The sequence below is a fragment of the Rhinatrema bivittatum genome, chromosome 3, assembly GCF_901001135.1.
Source record: "Rhinatrema bivittatum chromosome 3, aRhiBiv1.1, whole genome shotgun sequence".
Classification (NCBI taxonomy): domain Eukaryota; kingdom Metazoa; phylum Chordata; class Amphibia; order Gymnophiona; family Rhinatrematidae; genus Rhinatrema; species Rhinatrema bivittatum.
In genome coordinates this window covers 480,133,826-480,155,912 of record NC_042617.1, presented here as the reverse complement: position 1 = coordinate 480,155,912, position 22,087 = coordinate 480,133,826, and the positions used below count along the sequence as shown (strand labels likewise).

The following is a 22,087-nucleotide window of genomic DNA, read 5'->3' as shown; positions in this document are numbered from 1 at the left end:
ATTTCATGCAATATAGGCTATAGGAAGAATGTGGGCACTTCATATATCAAATGAGCTTCTTTGTGTTTTAAAAGAATGCTCACAAACAGGTATTTATAGCGTTTCAAGTGCTATTAACCAGTCTGTTATATTGCTCAAAGACTGGATAACCTTCTTTTAATCATTAGTGGCCACACTTGACATTTTTCACATTTTTTTCATTTTTGATTATTTTTAAAGAGACGAGACACTTATCATTGCATAGTGTGATTTTGACAGCTTTTAACAACACCCGCCCGACCTGACACGGTACGTGTTTCGTGGGCTTCGTCATGGGTGGAAATTCTGTGGTGTCTACAATACAAACAAAGAAAGTTATACTTCTTAAATGGTTAAATATCAACTTGTATCGCTGTTCGCAGTTTCATACGTTCATAGAGTCTGTCCCGCTGTATACGCTGCTGCTCGGTCTCAGCTTTAATGATAGCAGGATCCACCATTGTTTAAACCAGACTTTTTCAAGTGATCAGTGAATTCTTAACAGACCAATAGAAAAAAGTGGGAGGTGGCTCTTCCTGCCAATAGAAAATTAGAGCAGTGATGACCATTCGGCGCTGTCATTTAAGCCATCTGGGGCTTCTGATGCAAGGGTAAAAATCCACCATTGCTCGCGATAATTAAGATGACAGCTGATATGTCCGCCGCGATCACTCTTAACAATTTGTTCCAAAATCGTCCATTTGAGCTGATCGAATGTGTGATGAGCCTGAAGGCAATGTTTTACATAAGAACATAAGAAATGCCATACTGGGTCAGACCAAAGGTCCATCAAGCCCAGTATCCTGTTTCCAACAGTGGCCAATCCAAGTCACATGTACCTGGCAAGTTCCCAAACATTAGACAGATTGCTTATTAATTACCGTAATAGTAGTTTATGGATTTAACGTCTAAGAACTTATCCAAACCTTTTTTTAAACTCAGTAACACTAACTGCTGAAACCACATCCCCTGGCAATGAATTCCAGAGTTTAACTATGCGCTGAGAGAAAAAGAATTTCCTCTGATTTGTTTTAAATGAGCTACTTGCTAACTTCATGGAGTGCCCCCTGGTCCTTCTATTGTCAGCGAGTAAATAACAGATTTACATTAACTTGGTCAAGTCCTTTCATGATTTTGTAGACCTCTATCACATACCCCCTGAGTCGTCTTCTCCAAACTGAACAACCCTAACTTCTTTATGTTAGGAAGTGCTAGGAGATCAGTTCCACTTTCCAGGGGATTGTGTGTTCTTGGACCACGGCTCGACCCCAGAGGAACTCTGAAGAGGTGCAGAGGCAGGCGAGGCATGCCCGAGCATGGAGTGAAGACAGACGATGGAATCCAGAGCAGGGGCGAGGCTGGAGCGAAGACAAGGATGACTGAAGGTACTGACCCTCCACCGGACCTGCATGCTTTGGGAAGACCCACAACGCAATGGTGGTCTTTTGAACAGTCCTCCAACCGTTCCAAGCCCTTTCGGACCTGCCGCTGGGTAACGGCAAGAAGAGGCAGACTGGATGGAGGCCAGCGGCAAACGAAGACCGGAACATAGAGATTCAGTCAAAGACTGAGGCGAAGATGTGGGTACTTGGACGAAGACTCAGGAGCGAGGACACTTGGACGAAGACAAGGAGCAAGGCTCTGAAAACACGGAGTCAGGAGCGAGGTTCTGAAGACACGGAGTCAGGATCAAGAGCTGGGTTCAGACTGCGATGCAGCGCGCCCTACACAGCCCACCCACAGGGCTGGTCACGGACCACGCTGGAACAGACGTAGACTCTAGACGAGATAGTGGAATAACTGAGAAGAGCATGTTGCAGAAACTGTACAGGCCTGCACCGAGGCGCGCCCTACACAGCCGCCAGTGGCTGGTCGCAGACCACGCTGGTATGGTACAGATTCTGGCAGAGTCTTTAGCATGGACGGAGCAGGCACAAGGAACTCTGTAGACCAGGGACAAGGATTCAAGCGGAAGTCTCCCAGAGGCTTGTGCTGCGGTAGTGAGGAAGGCAATATGCCACGAGGCACCCTACTCAGCACGCCCGTGGGGCTGGTGGCGGACCACAGCTGGTGATCATCACAGCACACTGGGCCGACGATTTCAATGTACTACCCCCTCTGACACCTAGATCTCTTTCCTGGGTGGTAACTCCTAAGGTAAAACTTAACATTGTGTAATTACAGGAAGGGTTATTTTTCCCTATATGCATCACTTTGCACTTGTCCACGGTTAATTTCATCTGCCATTTGGAAGCCCAATCTTCCAGTCTTGCAAGGCAATCCTGTAATTCATCACAATCCACTTGAGATTTAAACTACTCTACATAATTTTGTGTCATCCACAAATTTGATCACCTCACCCGTCGTACCCCTTTCCAGATCATTTATAAATATGTTAAAAAGCACTGGTCCAAGTACAGATCCCTGAGATACTCCACTGTTTACCTTTTTCCACTGTGAAAACTGACCATTTAATCCTACTCTCTGTTTCCTGTCTTTTAACCAACTTGCAATCCACAAAAGGACATCGCCTCCTATCCCATGACTTTTTAGTTTTCTTAGAAGCTTCTCATGCAGGACATTGTCGAACACCTTCTGGAAATCCAAATACACCACATCTACTGGTTCACCTTTGTCCACAAGTTTTACTATTGGAACCTCTGTGTTATCAGTATTTAAACGACTTCTATGTTCTCGTAGCCGGATCCTAATCTGTCTGCTATGATGTATTCAGTCACTGAACGAAGCGAGTCATTGATCTGTTTAATGTTAAAATTAAGAAGAAAGTCAAAAAGTTCTGCTGTATTCATCTGTCACGGCTTTTCTACTAAACTGGAACATTGGTCTACTCAATGCCTACCCACTGATTTCTATAATTACCAGAACTTTCCAGATTATCCTTCCGAGGAAGTGAGGATAATTCTCATTGCACCAATCTGGCCATGTGGTATCCATATTTTGTCTGCCTGTCAGTTCAGTCTCAGATTTCATTGGAGGTATTTCCAGCTCATCACACAAAACAGCAGGCTCTGTCAGCCCAATCTTCCATCCCTGGCTCTTCTGGCATGTATGTTTGCGCAGCCATAGTTCTCTTGCTTTTTCTAAATGGGGTGGAGGATGAACTGATTTTGGCTAGAGAGCCCTCAACCAGTAGATTTTGCATTTTCAACTGGAAGAGTTTCTCGACTTGCTGTGGGACAATAATCCATCTGGATGTCCTGTCCTATGGACTGAGACTTGCTTCGGTATCTGTTGTTCTTCTAGTACCATGTCCTTAGAATCACAGTTATCTGAGCATCATTGTGGCACATCATCAAAGGGTAGAAGGGGCTCCGATCTCTCTCTACCCCTTGGTATCCAAGTTCATGAAAGGATTGTAGTATTCTAATCCTCTGACCAGTAAACTGCCACTGCCTTTGGACCTTAATGTAGTCCTAACTCAATTTATTAAACATCCTTTCGAACCACTCAATCAGTATTTTATTTATTTATTTATTTATTTATTTAGTTTTAATTTTTATATACCGATGTTCTTGTAAGAACTACAAATCACTCTGGTTTACATACAACATTGAAATGCCCAAAAAGAGTAGGGGCTTTACATAGAACAATAGAACAAAACAAACAAACAAAGTAGGCTTGAAGTTTCTTGTCTGGAAAGTGTTGTTTCTTGTGGCTGTCATTTTGACATGAAGAGTAAGCAAGCTGCAGGCTCTGGTTTCATATTCACATTCCTTTAGTTTTTTCTTAACTTTGGGTCCTATAAATTCCTACAAACTGAAAGTGGTGATTGCAGTCCACATTAATCAAGCATTTGTTACCCATGTTCTTTCCAAGACCACATGCGCTCAGAGGAGAATGGGATCTTGGCAGCTTGGACTCAGCCCTGCGTATTAACTAAAGAAGACTCAACCTCGCTGTCTAGCTTCTCAGCTGTTCGTGACTGATATCCCCAACAGATTGGGAAGGGCAGTTGCCAAACTAACTTAGTCTAATTGGCTAGCAGACTGTATAGTGCATGGTTATGCGCTCACTGGCTTGCAGATTATGCACTCTGTTCAGACTCTGGTGAGGGCCATGGCGACTTCAGTGATTCATCTCAGGCCCACTTCCCTTGAAGACATTTGCAAAGCTGCTACTTGATCATCTGTGCACATCTTAACGTTCCACTATTGTCTGGACAGCATGTTCCAAGGAGATAACAACTTTGGACAAGCAGTTCTGCTCAGCTTGTTCACCTAGTAGTCCACTGTCCACATGGTGGGGCCTGGTTGTCTTAAGTAAATACTCTGCATTGCAAGCCTCAGCTTGGGAATCCCCTCGTATAATTGTTAGTTCATGTTTGCTGGTTGATAGAGAAATGAAGGGTACTTACATGTAAACCTGGTTCGTAGATAATTGTTCTTGATACCCGACCACCTGGAAAGTCGACTAAGGGACTAAGAAAGGCACTATGTGTGTATGGGAACTCCCGTACATGCTTAGTAAAGTTTTACTGAGAGCTAGGACTATGGTAGTATCATTGGATGATGTCACCCACGAGCTATAGCTAATTCATTCTGCTGTTTATGGAGAGCCCTGTTTAAAGGTAAGTAAACTTGCTATCTACCACAAAGAAGGTATTTACAAACTGACCTGTAATGTTTCACATCCACAGATGAGCAAGCAAAATATTTTGTTTTAAAGAATATTCAACCTTTTCACAAAGCCATCATTAGCTAATTAATCTTTTTGAATAAAATTTGAAAATTTCAAATCATTAGTAGTAATAATTACTAATAGTAATTCTAATAATATTTTTCTAGAATATTTAATTTTAGGCCCACCAGCCCTCAGCAGATATGTTTGTTTGTATTCATGGAGTTCTCAGAAAGCCCAAGTAAATAATGTATCATTTTCTCTCAGTGACTCTCCCCACTCTGAGTCTGCATTCTCTCTGGAAAGTGAGAGAGGATTCAAGAACTATTTTAGAAAGAAAACTTTTGCTTTATTTTAATTTGTATTTTTAAAGCCACATTCTGTCAGTTTCATTAATATTGTTCTAGTGGGAGCAGGCTGTCAGAATTTGTCTTCAGTATGTGTTTTGTTTTATCTTTTGGATTTTTTTTAGTGGAATGGGGAAACGAGTCTCTTCCCCATTCCCTGTTATATCAACTCTAACACTTCCAAACTCTATCTGTCTTAAGAGGTTGGAGACAAGTAGTTATGCTGTGTGCCACACAGCACTGCAGCTGAACCACAAGACTGGGCCAGCAATTCAGTAGTATTGTGAGCTGTTCATCATATTGCTGTTCCAGCCTTCGGCCCTCCTCCCTGTAGTTAAAATGCTGGCTCTTTAAAAACATAAATTGCTCATAAATGGGCAAAACCTATCCTGTCCCGTTGTTTGTCTGCTTCAAAGAATGCTGATCCTTATATTCATGCCAATATTCTATACATGTAGTTTCATCGTAATGTTCCTGTGGTGTTTTTAAGAGGGAAGTATTATCATTACAATCTGTATTTACCTAAGCCAAATCTTTGATTTAGTATGAAGTTAAACCTGTGGATGTAGTTAAAAAAAAGTATGTATTTCTTTTTGATCTAGAATCTCATGAGGAAGAAGATGTAGATGAAGTAGAAGAAGCAGAAGGGGAAGAAAATGATAGACCATACAACTTGCGACAAAGAAAAACTGTGGAAAGATACCAAGCACCTCCCATAGGTACTGCAGGCAGCCAAGTTGTTGTAATAATTGTCATTACATTTCACATAGTTTCAAGAAGATAAAAACAAAACAATCCTCCAGCACACCAAATAAACAAAACAAATAATCTAGTTGTTCAATATGAAGAATGGTGTTCGGGGTAAACAGCCTAGTGACTCCAACTATATAAAACATGTTTTTAAGTATTATCAAGGCATACCATATTTCAAGACTTTTATTTTGTTTTAATGAGACCTACAATTTGCTTCTGCATGACTGCTTGATGATTTTAAGGCCTATATTTGCTTTGCTTACTTGCTGAAATTAGGAGTTCTCAACCCAGTCCTTGGGCCATACATAGCCAGTTAGATTTTCAGGATATCCACAGTGAATGTGCATGAGAGAGATTTGTATTATATGCAAATCTATGCAATCCATAGAGCCAGAAGCGCCGGTGCAAGAGACACGGCGCCAAAAATCGTGGCGCCTAAGACTCCTGCGCCTAAGATGCCTACTACGCATAAAACTATGACTGCGCATAACACTTCTGCGCCTGAAGAACTATTGGCGCACAACACTTCTGCGCGCATGGCGCCGAAGACACTTGTGCGCATGGCGCCGAAGGACCCTGTGCGCATGGCGCAGAAGATTTCTGCGTGCAAGGCGCCGAAGACAACTATGCGCGAGATGAAGGGAAAATCTGCATGCACGGCGCCGGTCAGTTGTGCGCACGGCGCCGACCACATCTGCGCACACGGCGCCAGATGTGGCTGTGCACATGGTGCCGGAGACATTGGCGCTGATAACTTTGGCGCGCACAGACATAGAAAGATATACGCCAAATCCAAATCAGCACACAGGAACACACGCGTCATGTACTACACCATGAGTTGAGATGACGTAGACCCTCACAAATGTCTCATTCCACCTCTCCATCGATAACTCCACCTCGTTCGGGTACTTCCCTCTCTTCGAGAGCTACTTCGACAGAGTTTACAATAAAACGCAGAAAGCGATCACCGTCTTCACATAGAAATGCATGGTAGTGGTGGTGGCTCATCTCAGACAACAAGGTAAAACCATCTTTCCATATCTGGACGATTGGCTCATAATCGCCCCAACTCCCAAACATCTTACTCGAGCACCTCCATTGAGTGATACAATGCTTGCAAGAATTAGGATTGGTGATCAATTTTCAGAAATCACACCTACCACCAACACAACAGTTACAGTTCATAGGAGCATGCCTGGACACTACGTGCAACAGGGCATACCTACCAAGCGACAGAATATCACAATTCCGTCTTCTGTTACATACCTTGAACCATACCCAGAGACCTTCAGCGAGACAGGTTTTAGTAGTCCTCGGCCACATAGCAGCGGCGAATTTCATGGTTCCCAACACCAGGCTACACATGAGACACCTGCAATGGGACTTGAAACGTCAATGGAAACAGCACTCGCAACCATTGGCACAGAAGGTATTGTTGACGGCCGAAATGAGAAAAGATATAACATGGTGGCTCCTAGACTCCACCCTGTCCAAGAGAGCATTGTTCAGTTCCCCTCCTCACAACGCAGAATTAACCACAGATGCGTCTCGCAAGGGCTGGGGTGCACACCTCGAGATTTACGAAACACAAGGGTTATGGACAATCTCGGAACAAAACTTGCAAATAAATTTATTGGAACTCAGAGCGATTCGGAATGCATTACAAGTGTTCCAAGACCACCTGAAAGGATGCAGGGTAATGATCTACACGGACAATCAATTGGCGATGTTTTACATCAACAAACAAGGAGGGTCCAATTCATGGTCCCTTTGCAAGGAGACCCTGCAGATATTCGAACATGCTCACAAAAATTGCATACATCTACAAGCAACCTACTTACCAGAGTAGCAAATACAAGAGCGGACAGGCTAAGCCGCATCTTTCATCGTCACGAATGGGCACTCAATACAGAAATAGCCCAAGATATATTCATGCAGTGGGGGACGCCTTCGATAGATCTCTTTGCAACGGAAATCAATGCTCAAGTTCCCAAATTCTGCTCGATAAGACCAAGCCAATTCAGGATCGCCCAAGATGCCTTCCTTATCCCGTGGACGACAGGCCTCCTATACGCCTTTCCTCCCATACCACTCATAACAAGGACAATTCAAAAGTGCATAGCAGACAACTCAACTGATACTCATAGCCCCGGCTTGGCCGAGGCAACCGTGGTAAAGTTTCCTTCTCCGACTATCCATCATGGATCCAATTGAATTACCGAATCGCCAGGATCTTCTCTGCCAAGATCAAGGGACGCTTCTACACCCGCTACACTCATCTCTCAACTTGACAGCATGGAGATTGAGAGGCTCCTTCTAACAGAACAGGGAGTTTCCACCTCGGCACAATTCATCTTGTTAGAATCCAGGAAACTCTCAACGAGGAAAAATTATAGCTATAAATGGAGATGTTACTCTACATGGTGCACTTCAAAAGGTGTACCACCATTAGACTGCTCACCTGAGTTGCTCATTGATTATCTTCATACACTATATACAGCGGGTCTAGGAACATCATCCATAAGAGTTAATCTCAGTGCTATAGACCAGTTAACAATATTCCTATATCCAATCACCCCTTACTATCTCATTTCATTAAGGGGCTAACTCACATTCGTCCTTCGATATCTAAACCTCCGGTTCTATGGAACCTCAACATAGTTCTGGAACAGCTCATGCTTTCCCCATTTGAACCCATGGACTCGGCACATATTAAATACCTCACATGGAAAGTGGTATTCTTGGTTGCAGTAACATCAGCACGGAGAGTTAGTGAATTGCAGCTCTTGGTCCATTATTCTCCATATTTGCAATTTCATCACCAAAAGGTAGTTCTGGGAACTCACCCTTCCTTCCTACCAAAAGTGGTTTCCCAATTCCATCTCAATCAGATCATGGAATTACCCACCTTTTTCCCTAAACCTCATGCAAATGATAGGGAAAAACTACTGCACACACTAGATTGTAAAAGAGCTTTAGCATACTATAAAGAAAGGATAAACTCGGACTCCGGTGTTTCTCAACTCTTTGTCTCCTTTGACCCAAAGGCACCTGGATTACCAGTGACTGAATGCACCATCTCCAGCTGAATAGCGCAGTGCATCAAATTTTGTTACGACAAGCAGAAACTACAACTACATTCAGAGCTTAAAGCTCACCAAGTCAGAGCAGTGGCAGTCTCATTGGCACACCTAAAGGAATGTGCAACCCATAGACATGTACAAGGCAGCCACATGGTCATCGCTTCATACCTTCACATCTCACTACTGCCTTGATCAACAAGCAGCCACGGATGCGAAGATAGGGCAAGCAATCCTGCAATCTCTATTCTTCTGTCCACGGTGACTGCCACACTGTCAAAGATCACATACAAACATATATGTCAAAAACAACGTGATCGGGAGCTTGGGACTCCCATGACAGCATGGCTAATTCAGCCCTGCTATCGACGGGAAAAAGCAAGTTTGCTTACCGTAAATGGTGTTTCCGTAGATAGCAGGATGAATTAGCCATGCTGACCCACCCTCCTCCCTGGCAGTCACCAAGTCTTCGACTACACTAAGGCTTAATCACAGACTGAGGAGATTCCGTTACTTTCCTGCGCGGGAACACACGCACAGCCGCAGAGAGCAAAGCTCTAATCTCTGCTTTGACAAGCTCCGCCTCCTGGACCTGATTTACAGATCCCATGACAGCATGGCTAATTCATCCTGCTATCTATGGAAACACTGTTTACGGTAAGCAAACTTGCTTTTCATCGATTTTCCTGCTGTGCCAACAATTCCTGCTTTTTTAAACTGAGTTTGTTAAATTCAACTCACTCAGTCTCTCTGTGCACTGGGCTTCAGTGGGCAGTGGGTAGCTTAACAGACTGAACTTTATTATTGGGACGGTCTGTGCAGTGAAATCCCCAGTCTGCCTCTTTTGTGCTTACAAGCAAGCTGCTTGGGTGTGCACACACCACACATGTTACATTAGTGCATAGCAAGGCACTGTGACAGTGGGCAGCCAGTAGGCACTAGGCAGTGACATTAAATCCATAATGTCAGGGAAAGCTAGATGTAGTCGAGTGATTGGGAATGGCAGAAGAGGCACGTCAAAAGACACTAGTGGCACTCCCCTAATAAAGTTAAAAAGGGACCTGTCGCAATCTAAACTCTTTGGAGGGACAGGCAGTTCCATCCAGAAAAAATTCAAATCTGACCATGATGCATCGCCATCGTCACCACCTGTTTCTGACCCTGTAGTTTTGGAGGTGAGGAAAGGGGAGGCTGAGTCATGCCAGACAAAATGTCGACACCCAAAAGCAGCAGGGGGACAGAAGTCTCGACTAACACTTAGCGTTGACAATGTAGCGCAGTCACTGTTTGCTTCTGATTCAGATGAAGAATCATCTTGTGGGGGATTCTCATCAGAAACGGAAGAATAATAGCTGACGAAGCTTTAGGGAGGATCACTTAGTCCTGTCTTAGACTCCACTTCAGTGCAGCAGGGGAGAGATGAAACTGATGAGGAGGAGGAGGAGGAAGAGCAGTCAGCGCAGGCACAGAGGGTGACTGAGGCCCCTGGTATTGCTTCTCAGGGTGCACCCACTACTTCAGCTCTAGTGCCAGCATCCACCCCCAAGGCTTTAGAGAAGGGAGGATCACGAAAGACATCTGCGATCTGGAGCCACTTTAAAGTGACGGATGACCCACGTTTTGCTCTGTGTAATTACTGTGGCAGGGATATTAGCAGAGGCAAGCAAATGGGACATCTATCTAATTTTGGCATGATGCATCATATGAAGAGGCAACACCCAACAAGAGTACTGCCATCTGGGGATGGTGGCAGTACCAGTCAGGGGACCCCTTCCAAGCAGCGTAAAGTGGTTCAAAAGCAGCAGTGTCAGCCCACGCCCTCATCCTCTTCTAGCAGTCAGGTGGCAGGCCAGCAACCCCCTGACATGTGGCAGAAGCGACAACCCACCATGGAGGAAATGAGGTGGAGTGCGGTAACACTATCCCGGGGTAGGAGGCAGGCAGCCTCAAAAGTTGTAACCAGGAGCATTGGGGAAATATTTGCCCTTGATGACCAGCCCTTGCAGTTAGTGGAGAATGTGGGTTTCAAGCGTTTTCTGAAGGTCGTAGTTCCAAATTACAAAGTCCCCTCCAGAACCACATTTAGCAGAAAGATCATCCCCAGCCTGTACAAGCAGTGTCGCAGTCGCATGCAAGCGCTGCTAGCTAAGGCAGAGGGGAGAGTGCATTTCACCTGCGATATCTGGACCGCCATGAATGCTGCACACTCTTACCTCTCTCTGACAGCACACTGGTGGGACCTGGCTGAGGCAGGGGCAGCCAGCAGCTCTATTACTGAACAAGAATCAGGGTGGAGGTGGGCTTTACTGCACACCCACCTGACGGACCAGGCCCATACCGCAGCCAAAATTCTAGCATGTGTCAGACAGATGCTGGAGGGCTGGCAATTACACCAGCAAGACAGGAATCCTCAGGCAGGGTTCCTTGTCACAGACAATGGTGCAAACATGGTTAAGGCAATAAACGATGGGCACTTTAAGAACATCCGATGTTTTGCACACACTCTGCATCTGGTAGTGAAGTCAGCTCTGGGGTTGGATTCCACTGACAAAGAGAATGAACACCTGCATAGGTTAATACAGAAGTGCAGGAACATAGCAGTGCACTTCCACAGAAGTGTGAAGGTGGGGCAGGTTCTATGACAAAAGCAGACTGATTTGGAGATGCCTCACAAGCGTTTCATTCAAGACATTGCCACCCGGTGGAATTCCACCTTTATGATGCTCGAGAGGTTAGTGGAGCTGCAGACACCCCTTCATGAACTTTCTGGTACAGTGGACATAGGTGTGCAGAATCCCCTAGGGCATCATGATTGGTTAGTCATGAGTCAGCTTGTAAAAATCCTGCAGCCCTTCAAGGATGTCACGGAGGAGCTGAGTTCCAGAAGTGCCACCTTGGCTGACATCATCCCTATTGTTAATTTCCTGGATGAACATTTGGAGGCCTTTAAACAGGAAGAGGGAATGACAGTTGAGGTGCTGCATTGCCTGGACGTTTTGCAGCAGCAGGTGGAAGAGAGATTAAGGCCTTTAACAGAACAGAGCACATACATGCTCGCCACAGTCTGTGATCCCCGTGTGAAAGGAAAACTCGCCCTACAGTACGATTGTCTCTTATTGGTGAAGGACCTGCTGTTAGCAAAAGTCCGTGAACAGGAGCGGGCAGAGACAGATTATGCGTGAAGCAGAGGTGGAAACAGCGGGCACTTAGAGAGTTTTGCTGCTAGCCCAAGCAGGAGCAGCACTCTGTCAGCGACAGATAGTACCTCCTCCTCCACTTCAGAACGCCAAAGGCATGTTGCCCTTAAAGATTCATCTGTTGTGCGACGGGCGAGAGAGAAAGCAGCTGGCATGAGTGACTCTCAGCCCACCCAAGCAAAGGAGACACCAGCGCAGCTGTCAGTGACACGGTATCTCTCAGAGCTGACAGAGAACAGGCAGACAGATCCGCTGGCATATTGGGCACACAAGTCCACTCTCTGGCCACACCTAGCCAAAGTGGCTCAGCGATATCTGTCATGTCCACCAACCAGAGTTCCCAGTGAACGTGTCTTTTCAATGACAGGGGATATCATGAGCCCTCACCGCTCAAGGCTGGCACCAGAGTTGATGGAAATGCTAGTGTTTTTGAAAGTAAACCTGCCTTTGCTTGGGTTTCTAAATTTTCCCTGTGAATGGCAAGATGAATAAAAGCAATTGAAAGCCTTGCAGCAGCTCCAACTGCTTCCTATGCTCCAGATAATATAAGCACTGCAGCACATGTACCTGACCTGAAACGCTGTGCCTGACCATCCACTGTCCAGGCAGTACGTCCCTACAAGGGCCTGACCTGAAACGCTGTGCCTGTCCGTCCACTGTCCAGGCCTTATGTCACTAAGTGGTATTGACCTCTGTCCTTGACTGCTGTGCCTGTCCGTCCAGACCTTATATCTCTACATGGGTTTGACCTCTGTCCTCGACTGCTTTGCCTGTTCGTCCAGGCCTTATGTCCCTAGGTGGGATTCACCTCAGTCCTCGACTGCTGTGCCTGTCCGTCCAGGCTTTATGTCCCTAAGTGGGATTGACTCTGTCCTGCATTGCTGTGCCTGTCCATCCAGGCCTTATGTCCCTACAAGGGTTTGACCTCAATTGCTTTGCCTGTCCATCCATGCCTTATGTTCCTATGTGGGATTGACCTCAATTGCTTTGCCTGTCCATCCAGGCCTTATGTTCCTACGTGGGATTGACCTCGATTGCTTTGCCTGTTCGTCCAGGCCTTATGTCCCTACAAGGGTTTGACTTCTATTGCTTTGCCTGTTCATCCAGGCCTTATGTCCCTAGGTGGGATTCACCTCTGTCCTCGATTGCTGTGCCTGTCCGTCCAGGCCTTTTGTCCCTAGGTGGGATTCACCTCTGTCCTCGATTGCTGTGCCTGTCCGTCCAGGCCTTATGTCCCTAGGTGGGATTGACTCTGTCCTCGATTGCTGTGCCTGTCCGTCCAGACCTTATTGTTCCTATGTGGGCTTGACCTCTGTCCTCGACTGCTGTGCCTGTCCATCCAGGCCTTATGTCCCTACGTGGGATTCACCTCTATCCTTGACTGCTATGCCTGTCCGTCCAGGCCTTATGTCCCTACAAGGGTTTGACTTAGATTGTTAGCCCTCTGGGGATAGGGAAATACCTTCAGTACCTGAGTGTAATCCACTATGAAGTGCTGGAAAAGCGTGAAAAGAGGAATATAAATAAATTAAAAAAAAAATTGCTGTGCCTGTCCGTCCAGGCCTTATGTCCCTAGGTGGGATTCACCTCTATCCTTGACTGCTGTGCCTGTCCATCCAGGCCTTATGTCCCTACAAGGGTTTGACATCGACTGCTGTGCCTGTCCGTCCAGGCCTTTTGTCCCTAGGTGGGATTCACCTCTGTCCTTGACTGCTGTGCCTGTCCATCCAGGCCTTATGTCCCTACGTGGGCTTGACCTTTGTCCTCGACTGCTGTGCCTGTTCGTCCAGGCCTTATTTCCAGTCCTAACGGCTGAACCCTCGTTGCAAAGGGAAACCTCAGTCTCTGGAAATTCAAACTAGTAATCCTTCATAGCATGGATCCTTAAATAAAACAAACACTTTTCTTTAGTTTCAGGGCAGAGAAGAGAACTTCCTCCAGCTTGCTTATGAAGTCATGATCTGTTTGCAAATGCTTAAATCCTAACAATTTGTACTATTATACACTCTCTGGGCCAACCCATTCCAGGGAGCCCTTTCCTGCTCAAAGGAACGAGAACTCTCCCTGTTGTTGCAGCCTATCTCTTACCACCTGTTGACCCATGTTCAGAACAAGAAAAGATCTCCAAGGTACTTAGACTGTGGCAAACACAACACAGTGAGACCATGCTCACAGTGAGACCCTGCTCCAGGTCGCCACGCTTTGAAGGCTTGTGCTCCACTCTAAGGGCCAACCCATTCCGTGAAGCCCTTCCTGGTTCAAAGGAAAGGGAACTCTCCCTGGGTGTAGCCAGCCTGTATCTACCCTCTGACCCATGTTGAACCGCTGTTTACATGGTAACCTCCTCCGCCTTGGCCTTGAAAATTATCTTTTGTATATCTGCTAACTCTACCAGATTTTAAAAGACCAGCGAGAGCTCACTAGAAGCCAACAGAAACACCCCACTCTAGGGGCGAACCCATTCTAGGGAGCCCTTTCCTGCACAAAGGAAAGGGAATTCTCCCCGGGTCTAGCCAGCCTGTATCTACCCTCTGCCTCTGTGCCTTGCTGCCATACACCAGATGACTCACTCAACTCCTTGTGGTGTTCTGGCCACTATCATTGTTGCTCAGTGTGTTGGTGCTAGTCTTTCTGCTTGCTATGTTCCTCCTTCATTGTGCTGTAGGATGTCGATGCCACTTGTCTTGCCGCTTTGCCTGTCGTGCTGCCTTCGAGGGTTCATGCATCTCTTATCGGTGCTCTCTTTTGAAGCTGTGGTGTGTTTTTGACACTCTCGCTGCTGTTTTGTGCCTCTATTAAAGCACTCTTCTTGCCACTCCTGGTACCCCTTTGCCCCTTTAAAGTACCTTAGGCTATTCATGCCACTTTGGTGCCACTTTGCCACAGTCTAAGTTCCTTGGAGCTGTTTTGTTGTTCTGATGATTGCTCCCCAGAAGTTTCATCAAAATTGATAAGAAAACCCCAATTCTGCAGCCAAAAATAGGCTGTAAATACTTCCCCCATTGACTTTAATGGGAACCGGAAAACGAATACATGTATCAAAGTATTGGGGCACCATTGAATGAATGCAACGTATCTGGGCCCCGACGAATACATATCCCGAATGCAACGAATACTTTCTGGCTGCACATCCCTATTGGCTACTTCAGTTTTTTTATTTTTTCATTTCAGTCCTTTTGAAAAAAGAAAGTTGTTCTTTCAGTTTTGTTTTATTCATTTGTGCGATGTGGTACCTTCAAAGTCAGGCCATCAGTTTCAGAAATTGCTTCTTGTTTACAAGATTTCCCTTACAGATGTTCAAGAGATGGTGTTATTGTCTAGGAACAGGTCACAGTATTTCTTAGTGTAAGATATCAATGTTGTCTCATTGAGTCTTTAAGTTTTGGTGGGACAAGGTCTACCAGGATTATTTCCAGTGTGATTTGGTATGGATACAAGACCTCAGGGTCTTTGAAGCAATAAGCTTGTAATTCTAGTTTGTTTAAATAGATCTAAAGGAATTTGATGCTTCAATGTGAGAGTAGAGCCTTAAAAGATTATCTGCTGTGAAAAGCTCAAAGAATTTGATATGTGAGGAGCAAAAGCATTGATGTCAACTGAATCCTGCATTGGTGCTGTATGCCTTTGACACATGACTTGGAGATTTCAGACATAGAGGATGTTACTCATGTTTCATAGTGGCACAAAGAGGACTTCCCTTCCTTTCCTGCTGAACTTCAGCTGCTCTCTGTTCATGACTCCTTAATGCTAAGTGAGTTGGAACTGAGGCAGCCCTCATGGCCTAGAGGTCAAGGTTGCCTTAACTCATCAGGTTTCCTAGCAGTACTTGCTTCATTTTGTCTTGCATCATATGTGCTGTGCTTCTGGGATGCCCTGGACCATGTTCCAGATGTTGATCCATGTTGTCTCTGGTCATGTTCATGTTGATGTTGACTTGCATGTTCCTTGTGCCATGATGATAAATAAGGTGATGACTACCTAAATGACCCCTGCTTCACAGATAGTAATGGATTATGACTGTTGACTTCTGCCAGTACATGCACTGAGGTTTTTTTGGCTTAAGAAAATAGAAGATGCTGGCTAATAAGGAGTACTTGGTCCATTCAATATATATGTTATTAACTGCCTGTGGTGTTGCTTTAGTATGTGGTCTCGTTCCTTGCTTATCCTGCCTCTAAATTTCCATTGTATCTTTTCCAAATATGCTTGAATTTTGTCACTGGTTTAGGCTCCTTCTTCTTGGTCTTGGAAGTCCGTATGAAGTGTTTACCATTCTCTCAGTGAAAAAGTATTTTCTCATGCTCTTTTTAAGCTTGATATCCTCCAGCTTTATATGGTGACTGTTTATCCTTGAACTGTTATGTTATAGAAAATGCTATCTTTTTAGTACCTTATTAAAATCTGGTAGATATTTGAACATTTATTTTCAAGAGATCACATCTTTGTTCTGTTTCTCGTTGTAAAACTTCTAATGCTGCTTTCATAGCATTTTATTGACTACCTTTTGAATTATCTCCATCATTTTAATGTCCTTTTGTACATTGTAAATATCTCCAGAGCTGGACATAATACTTAAGGTAGTATGTGACCAGAGATCTGTACAGATATAACATTGTTGCCTCCTTCCTACTTGTAATGCCTCTCGCTATGCATCCATTCTGTTAGCTCTTCCCAAGGCTTTGATGCACTGGTTGGCTATCTTAAGGTTATTGGAGATGATGGCCTCCAAAGCCCTTTCATGTTTGGCTGCCCATTTTTCCTTCTCTCAGTTCATATGTGACCTTTGGATTAGTGATGCATGAGTCTCCTTTTTCATTATAGTCCATTCAGATCCTTAACAGTTTTCCAGTTTTTAAAGTCTTCTTTCATTTTATTTATCTCTGCTGACTTGACTTTTTTGTTGCAGATTTTCGTGTCATGTGTAATTGGACATACTTTCTCTTGTAGTCCTTCCACAATATCACTAATAAAGGCATTGATGAGAGAACTTATGCTGACTTTGCAGTGATGAAAACTGGGGCTTCGAAGTAGCCTGTTGATGCTTCAGTTGGCATTGTACTGTTTTGGTTTATTGCAAAGCACAAAAACACCTAGTCACCCAGTTATATATTTTTTATATTTTTTAGTTTATTTTATCACACCAAAGAATTTCTTTGTAGGACCCTCTAGAGTACAGTTTATATCACCCACAAACTGCATTCTCGCACAGGTCCAACTTTACTTTATTAACTTATTATATTTAATCTTAGTAAGAGTCTCTCTCTCTCTCTCTCTCTCTATCTATATATATATATATATATATATATATATATATAGATATATATATATATATATTACTGCACTCTGGTCCAAAACGGAGTAATCTCTCCATGTTGGGGTGAGGATCTACATGCATTGGCAAGTTGAGTGGGAACAAGGTGTTTCTGTGCTTTGGGATTTAGTTTGATAGTCCCCAGATTACGTTTGTTTTTGGGCAAGTGTATGGTGATTGGTTTATTGCAAGCCAGATGCAGTATGGCCTTTCCCTCATCCCAAAGTGCACTCATGTCTTTTTTTGGAGATGTGGGTCATGGACTGTGTCATGGAGTGGTCAAGTCAGTGAAATCCTGATGCCTTTCTTATTCAGGTTAGCTGTAGTACTCTCTCCTACTGAAAGCATCTACATGTAGCTTTGGCTATAGACATGGATTTCAGGAAGAATTTTGCACCCATGGAGTGAAATCTAGAATATGAAAAATGCTTCCAAATGTACAGTTCATCCTGTCTCAACATCCCATTCCATGGTCTTTGTGACACATCTTCACCTGAGGCTTAACTGTATATACTTTATTTCATTGCTTATGTTCTAGTGAGATTTTATTTTCACCAAGGTGCAGGGAAATTAAATATCTCACTAATGCAAGTGGGGACCATCCAAGGGAAGGACAATGTGGACATAGATATAAGCAGAGCTAAAGAGCAGGATCCCTGGCTCCACCGTCTGTGGTAGAAGTAGTGAGGGGGGAAGAGAGGTATTTGAGAGAGGGAGGGGTGTGTGCCAGATGATGTGAGAGAGGGAGGTGTGCCAGTGAGTGAAAGGGAGCCCAGAGGATCTCCAAGAGCGACTTGCCCCCCAGGCCCCTGTTACAAATGATATCCATTAATGCAGCCCCAGTTACAAATGGGAGTCAATAATGTGGCCCCAGTTAAAATAGTTTGGCCACCCTTGCTCCATTCAGTTCTCCTTTTCATTCAACCAAAGGATTGTATTTGCGCTCTGGATCTGAAAGATGCTGATGCTTAGTCCTCATTCACTCCATACATTGGAATTACTCCAGAAGTGAGGAAGAGCGCACTTCCAGTAAAAGGTGCTCTCCTTTGGCCTTTTGGCAGCCTGAGGGCGTTTTCAAAATGCTTTGCAGTAGTGACAGTATAGCTTTGTCAGCAGGGAGTCTGTGTGTTCCCGTACCTGGATAATTGGCTGATGATGGGTCCATCCCTATCAGGATTTCTGAGGTCCCTGAAGAAGAACTTATGGTCCCTCCAGTCCCTGGGTTTTCTGCTTAACTTTAAGTCAAACTTAGTTCCAGCTCAAAGATTTCAGTTTATAGGAGCCTGGATAGACTCGCTTCAAGAAAAGGCATTTCTCCCTATCAGAAGAGCTGCGTTTCTGAAGGGCCTCCTAAAATCACTCCTTTGCAAGGACTGAGCATGAGTTAGGTTGGACCCGGACTTTCTCAAACACATGGCTTCTGTGATTTGTGTGGTTCCTCTGACTTGCCTGTACATGCAGAGCCTTCAGGGAACCTCTGAAGTCAATGGAATCAATTCTGAGCCATTATTCTACCAAATCTCTGAGACCCTGGGATGAGAGCATCCCTTCAGTGGTGGATGACTCTAGAAGTTCTAAATGTGAGTCTCTCACATCAGGTGACTGTCTGTCAGGGGTGGGATGTACACTGGTGTGGTGTGGACCCAAAGATTATTGTCCCTGTTTGAGTCATCAAGAACTCAACCACCTGCAGCTGTAAGTCATCTACTATGCTCTTAGGGCTTCTCTCATCATCTTTCAGGAAAGAGAATTTTTATCTAGATGGACAAACAAAGAGCCATGCTCTACATAAAAAGCAAGTATGTACAGGCTCCTGTGCCCTCTGCTAGTAGGCCCTCTGAATTTGATCATGGGCAGGACATTGCAGTGCCCATCTCCAGGCAATCTACCTTCTGGGAATCCAGAGTACATTGGTAGATTGCTTCACCAGCGTGTTAGAACTACACACGTGGTCCCTCGATCAAGGAATATAAGATGATTTATTTATTGCTGGGGAAGTCTGGTTATCGATCTGTTCACCTCAGAAAACAGAAAAGTTGAAGTTCTGCATGCATCCGAGCAGTTACAAATCACTTACTGACACTTTTGTGCTACACTGGAATATCTGTCTACTCTCTTCATACACACTGATTCCTCTAATTACCGGGACGGCCCAGAAGCTCTTTTCGGACAAGGTGAAAATAATCCTCGCTACACCAGCCTATTGACAGCAAAATGTATCTGTCTCGTCTGTCTATTCAATTTCTAGTTCCATTGGGAACATCTCCAACTTTTATTGCACAGGAAGAAGTCAGGCTCTGCCACCCAAACCTGCTATCGTTAGCCCTCATGGCATAGATGTGGAGTGTGCAGCAGTCTCTTCCTTATTCCTCAACAGAAGATGATTGATTTCTGCTAGGAAATCTTCAATGAAAAGATTCTATGCTTTCAAAAGATTTTCAACTTGGCGTAAGTCAAGCCAGCTGGATCCCTTCTCCTGAGGTCGAAGGACTTGTTTCAGTATCTGTTCTGCCTTTCATCCTTAGGCCTTAGTACCTCTTCAGTCAAAGTTCATCCCAGTGCCATTACAATGTATCATTCGCAAGTGGAAGGGGCCCTAATCTCTTTCAACCCCTTAGTATCAAAATTCATGAAAGACCTATGAGATATAGATAGATATATATATATATATATATATATATATATAAATATATAAATATTTCTTTATTGAAGCAAATATTACAAACAAAATAAAAAAATAAAATGTGCATGCAAAATACAACAGGCTTTCATATCCAACAACAATGATGCAACATACTAAAATTCATGATATGGTTTTCCTTGCTCTATTCTCTTTTCTAGATAAACCACTTACAGTCATCTATCCTCATACATACTTTGGTGCAAGGGCTGATTTATAACAGTTCTACTGCCGATTATTTATAACATTCGTAAAGGAACGATGATATTCTGAACCTCTGGTCAGCAAACCTCCAGTGTTTTGGGATCTCAGTATATAATGCTAGCTCAATTCATAAAACCTCATTTTGAACCTCCTGAGATGGTGGACTTGAAGTTTTTCACATGTAAAGTATTGCTAGTGGCTGTCACTTTGGTGTGAAGAGTAAATGTACTATGGACTTTGGATTTCATATTCACCATACTGTCAGTTTTTTCATAATAGCTTGGTTCTGTGAAATCACTCCAAGTTCCTTTCAAAAGTGGTATCTGTGTCATTAATCAAGCTATTGTGCTGTCTATATTTTTTCCAAAACCATGCACATGAAGGAGAATGGGCTCTTCACATCTTGGACAATAAGAGAGCCCTGGCTTATTATCTAAAGAGGACTCAACCTCACAGTCAAGCTTCTCAACTGTACATGGCCTTTAATCCCAATAGATTTGGAAGGGCAGTAATCAAACAAACTGTTTAATTGGATAGACGACTGTATATAGTCTGTTATATACTGGTTGGCTGACGGATTGCAGACTGTCAAGGCTCATCAAGTGAGAGGCATGGCAGCTTCAGCTGCTCATCTCAGGGCCTCTTCTGTTGAAGACCTTTGGTCATCTGTTCAAACCCTCATATCCCACTGTTGTCTGGACTTCATATCTCAAGGAGACTAACTTTGAACAAGCGGTTCTGTGCAGCCTGTTCACCCAGTGGTCCACTAGGTGTACAGGCTGCACAGAACCACTTGTCCAAAGTTAGTTTGTGCTAACTTTTAAGTATGTGCTTTGCAATGCAACCCGTCAGTTTGGGACTCCCTATGCATTATTGCTGATTCATGCTTGCTTATCAGCAGAGAAAGCAAGTTTTCTTACCTAATCACAGGGTTCTCTGTAAACAGCAGGATGAATTAGCCATGCATAATACCCACCCACCTCTCTGGAGAATCATCTACCTCGCTAAATCCTAAAGATGTGGAAGACATCAAGGTTCTTGCTAGGCAATATGTGCATGTGGGAACTCCTGAGCATTCTCAGTCGAGTCTTTACTGAGAGTTGAGTCTGTGTTGGTGCTGTCAAATAGTCATCCACGTGTTATGGCTAATTGATTCTGCTGTCTACAAATAACCCTGTTTACAAGTATGCAAACTTGCTTTTTGCTCTTATAAATTTATCTTTTTCTTTATCAGTGCCAGCACATCAGAGAAAGAGACAAACCACTTTGTTTGATACTCACAGATCTCCTGCAAGAAGAAGCCATATCAGGTAAGGTTAAGCCTAATATACTTTTTATATGTTCTTTTGCTTTAAACATGCAATATGATGGCAGATAAGGATTGCAAATCCTATGTAGTCTGGATATTGTCCCTTCTGTTTCGATACCAAAGACCTACTTGAGTTGCACATTTACCTTCAGTTCCCCACAATGAAGGGTCCTCAGCATTTATTTTATTTTTAGTTCTTCTAAATCACCTTCCCTGTCTTTATGGCATACAAGTAAAATTTTAAAGATTATATATATGTCATGTAACGCCACAGCACCACCCATAATACCCACGCAGGGTAATCCTATTGCCATTTTCTTCCCTCCAAGCCCTGTACAAGTCCGCCTGGACCTGCACACATGCTCCTACACTGGCAACCTTCCACCCATCATTTGGGTTCCTGCTTACCTCTGGGCAAGTTCTCCGCCCGCAAGCTTATCCCCTTGTGGTTTCTAGAGACACTGGGACCCCACACAACCCGAGGGTCGCACAATTTCTAGAAAAAACACTCGCAGATCAAATGCCATACTAGGATCATTAGTCAGTCCAA

General features: G+C 44.2%; 1 protein-coding gene across 1 annotated transcript in view; it reads left to right on the top strand.

Annotated features, from left to right (window-relative positions):
• Positions 1 to 22,087, top strand: part of ATAD2B (ATPase family AAA domain containing 2B) — a 610,472-nt gene that overhangs the window by 152,290 nt on the left and 436,095 nt on the right. The window contains exons 7-8 of the mRNA XM_029596002.1: positions 5,606 to 5,722; positions 21,463 to 21,538. Coding sequence (XP_029451862.1) covers positions 5,606 to 5,722; positions 21,463 to 21,538 — 193 coding nt within the window. The remainder of the gene's footprint in view (positions 1 to 5,605; positions 5,723 to 21,462; positions 21,539 to 22,087) is intronic.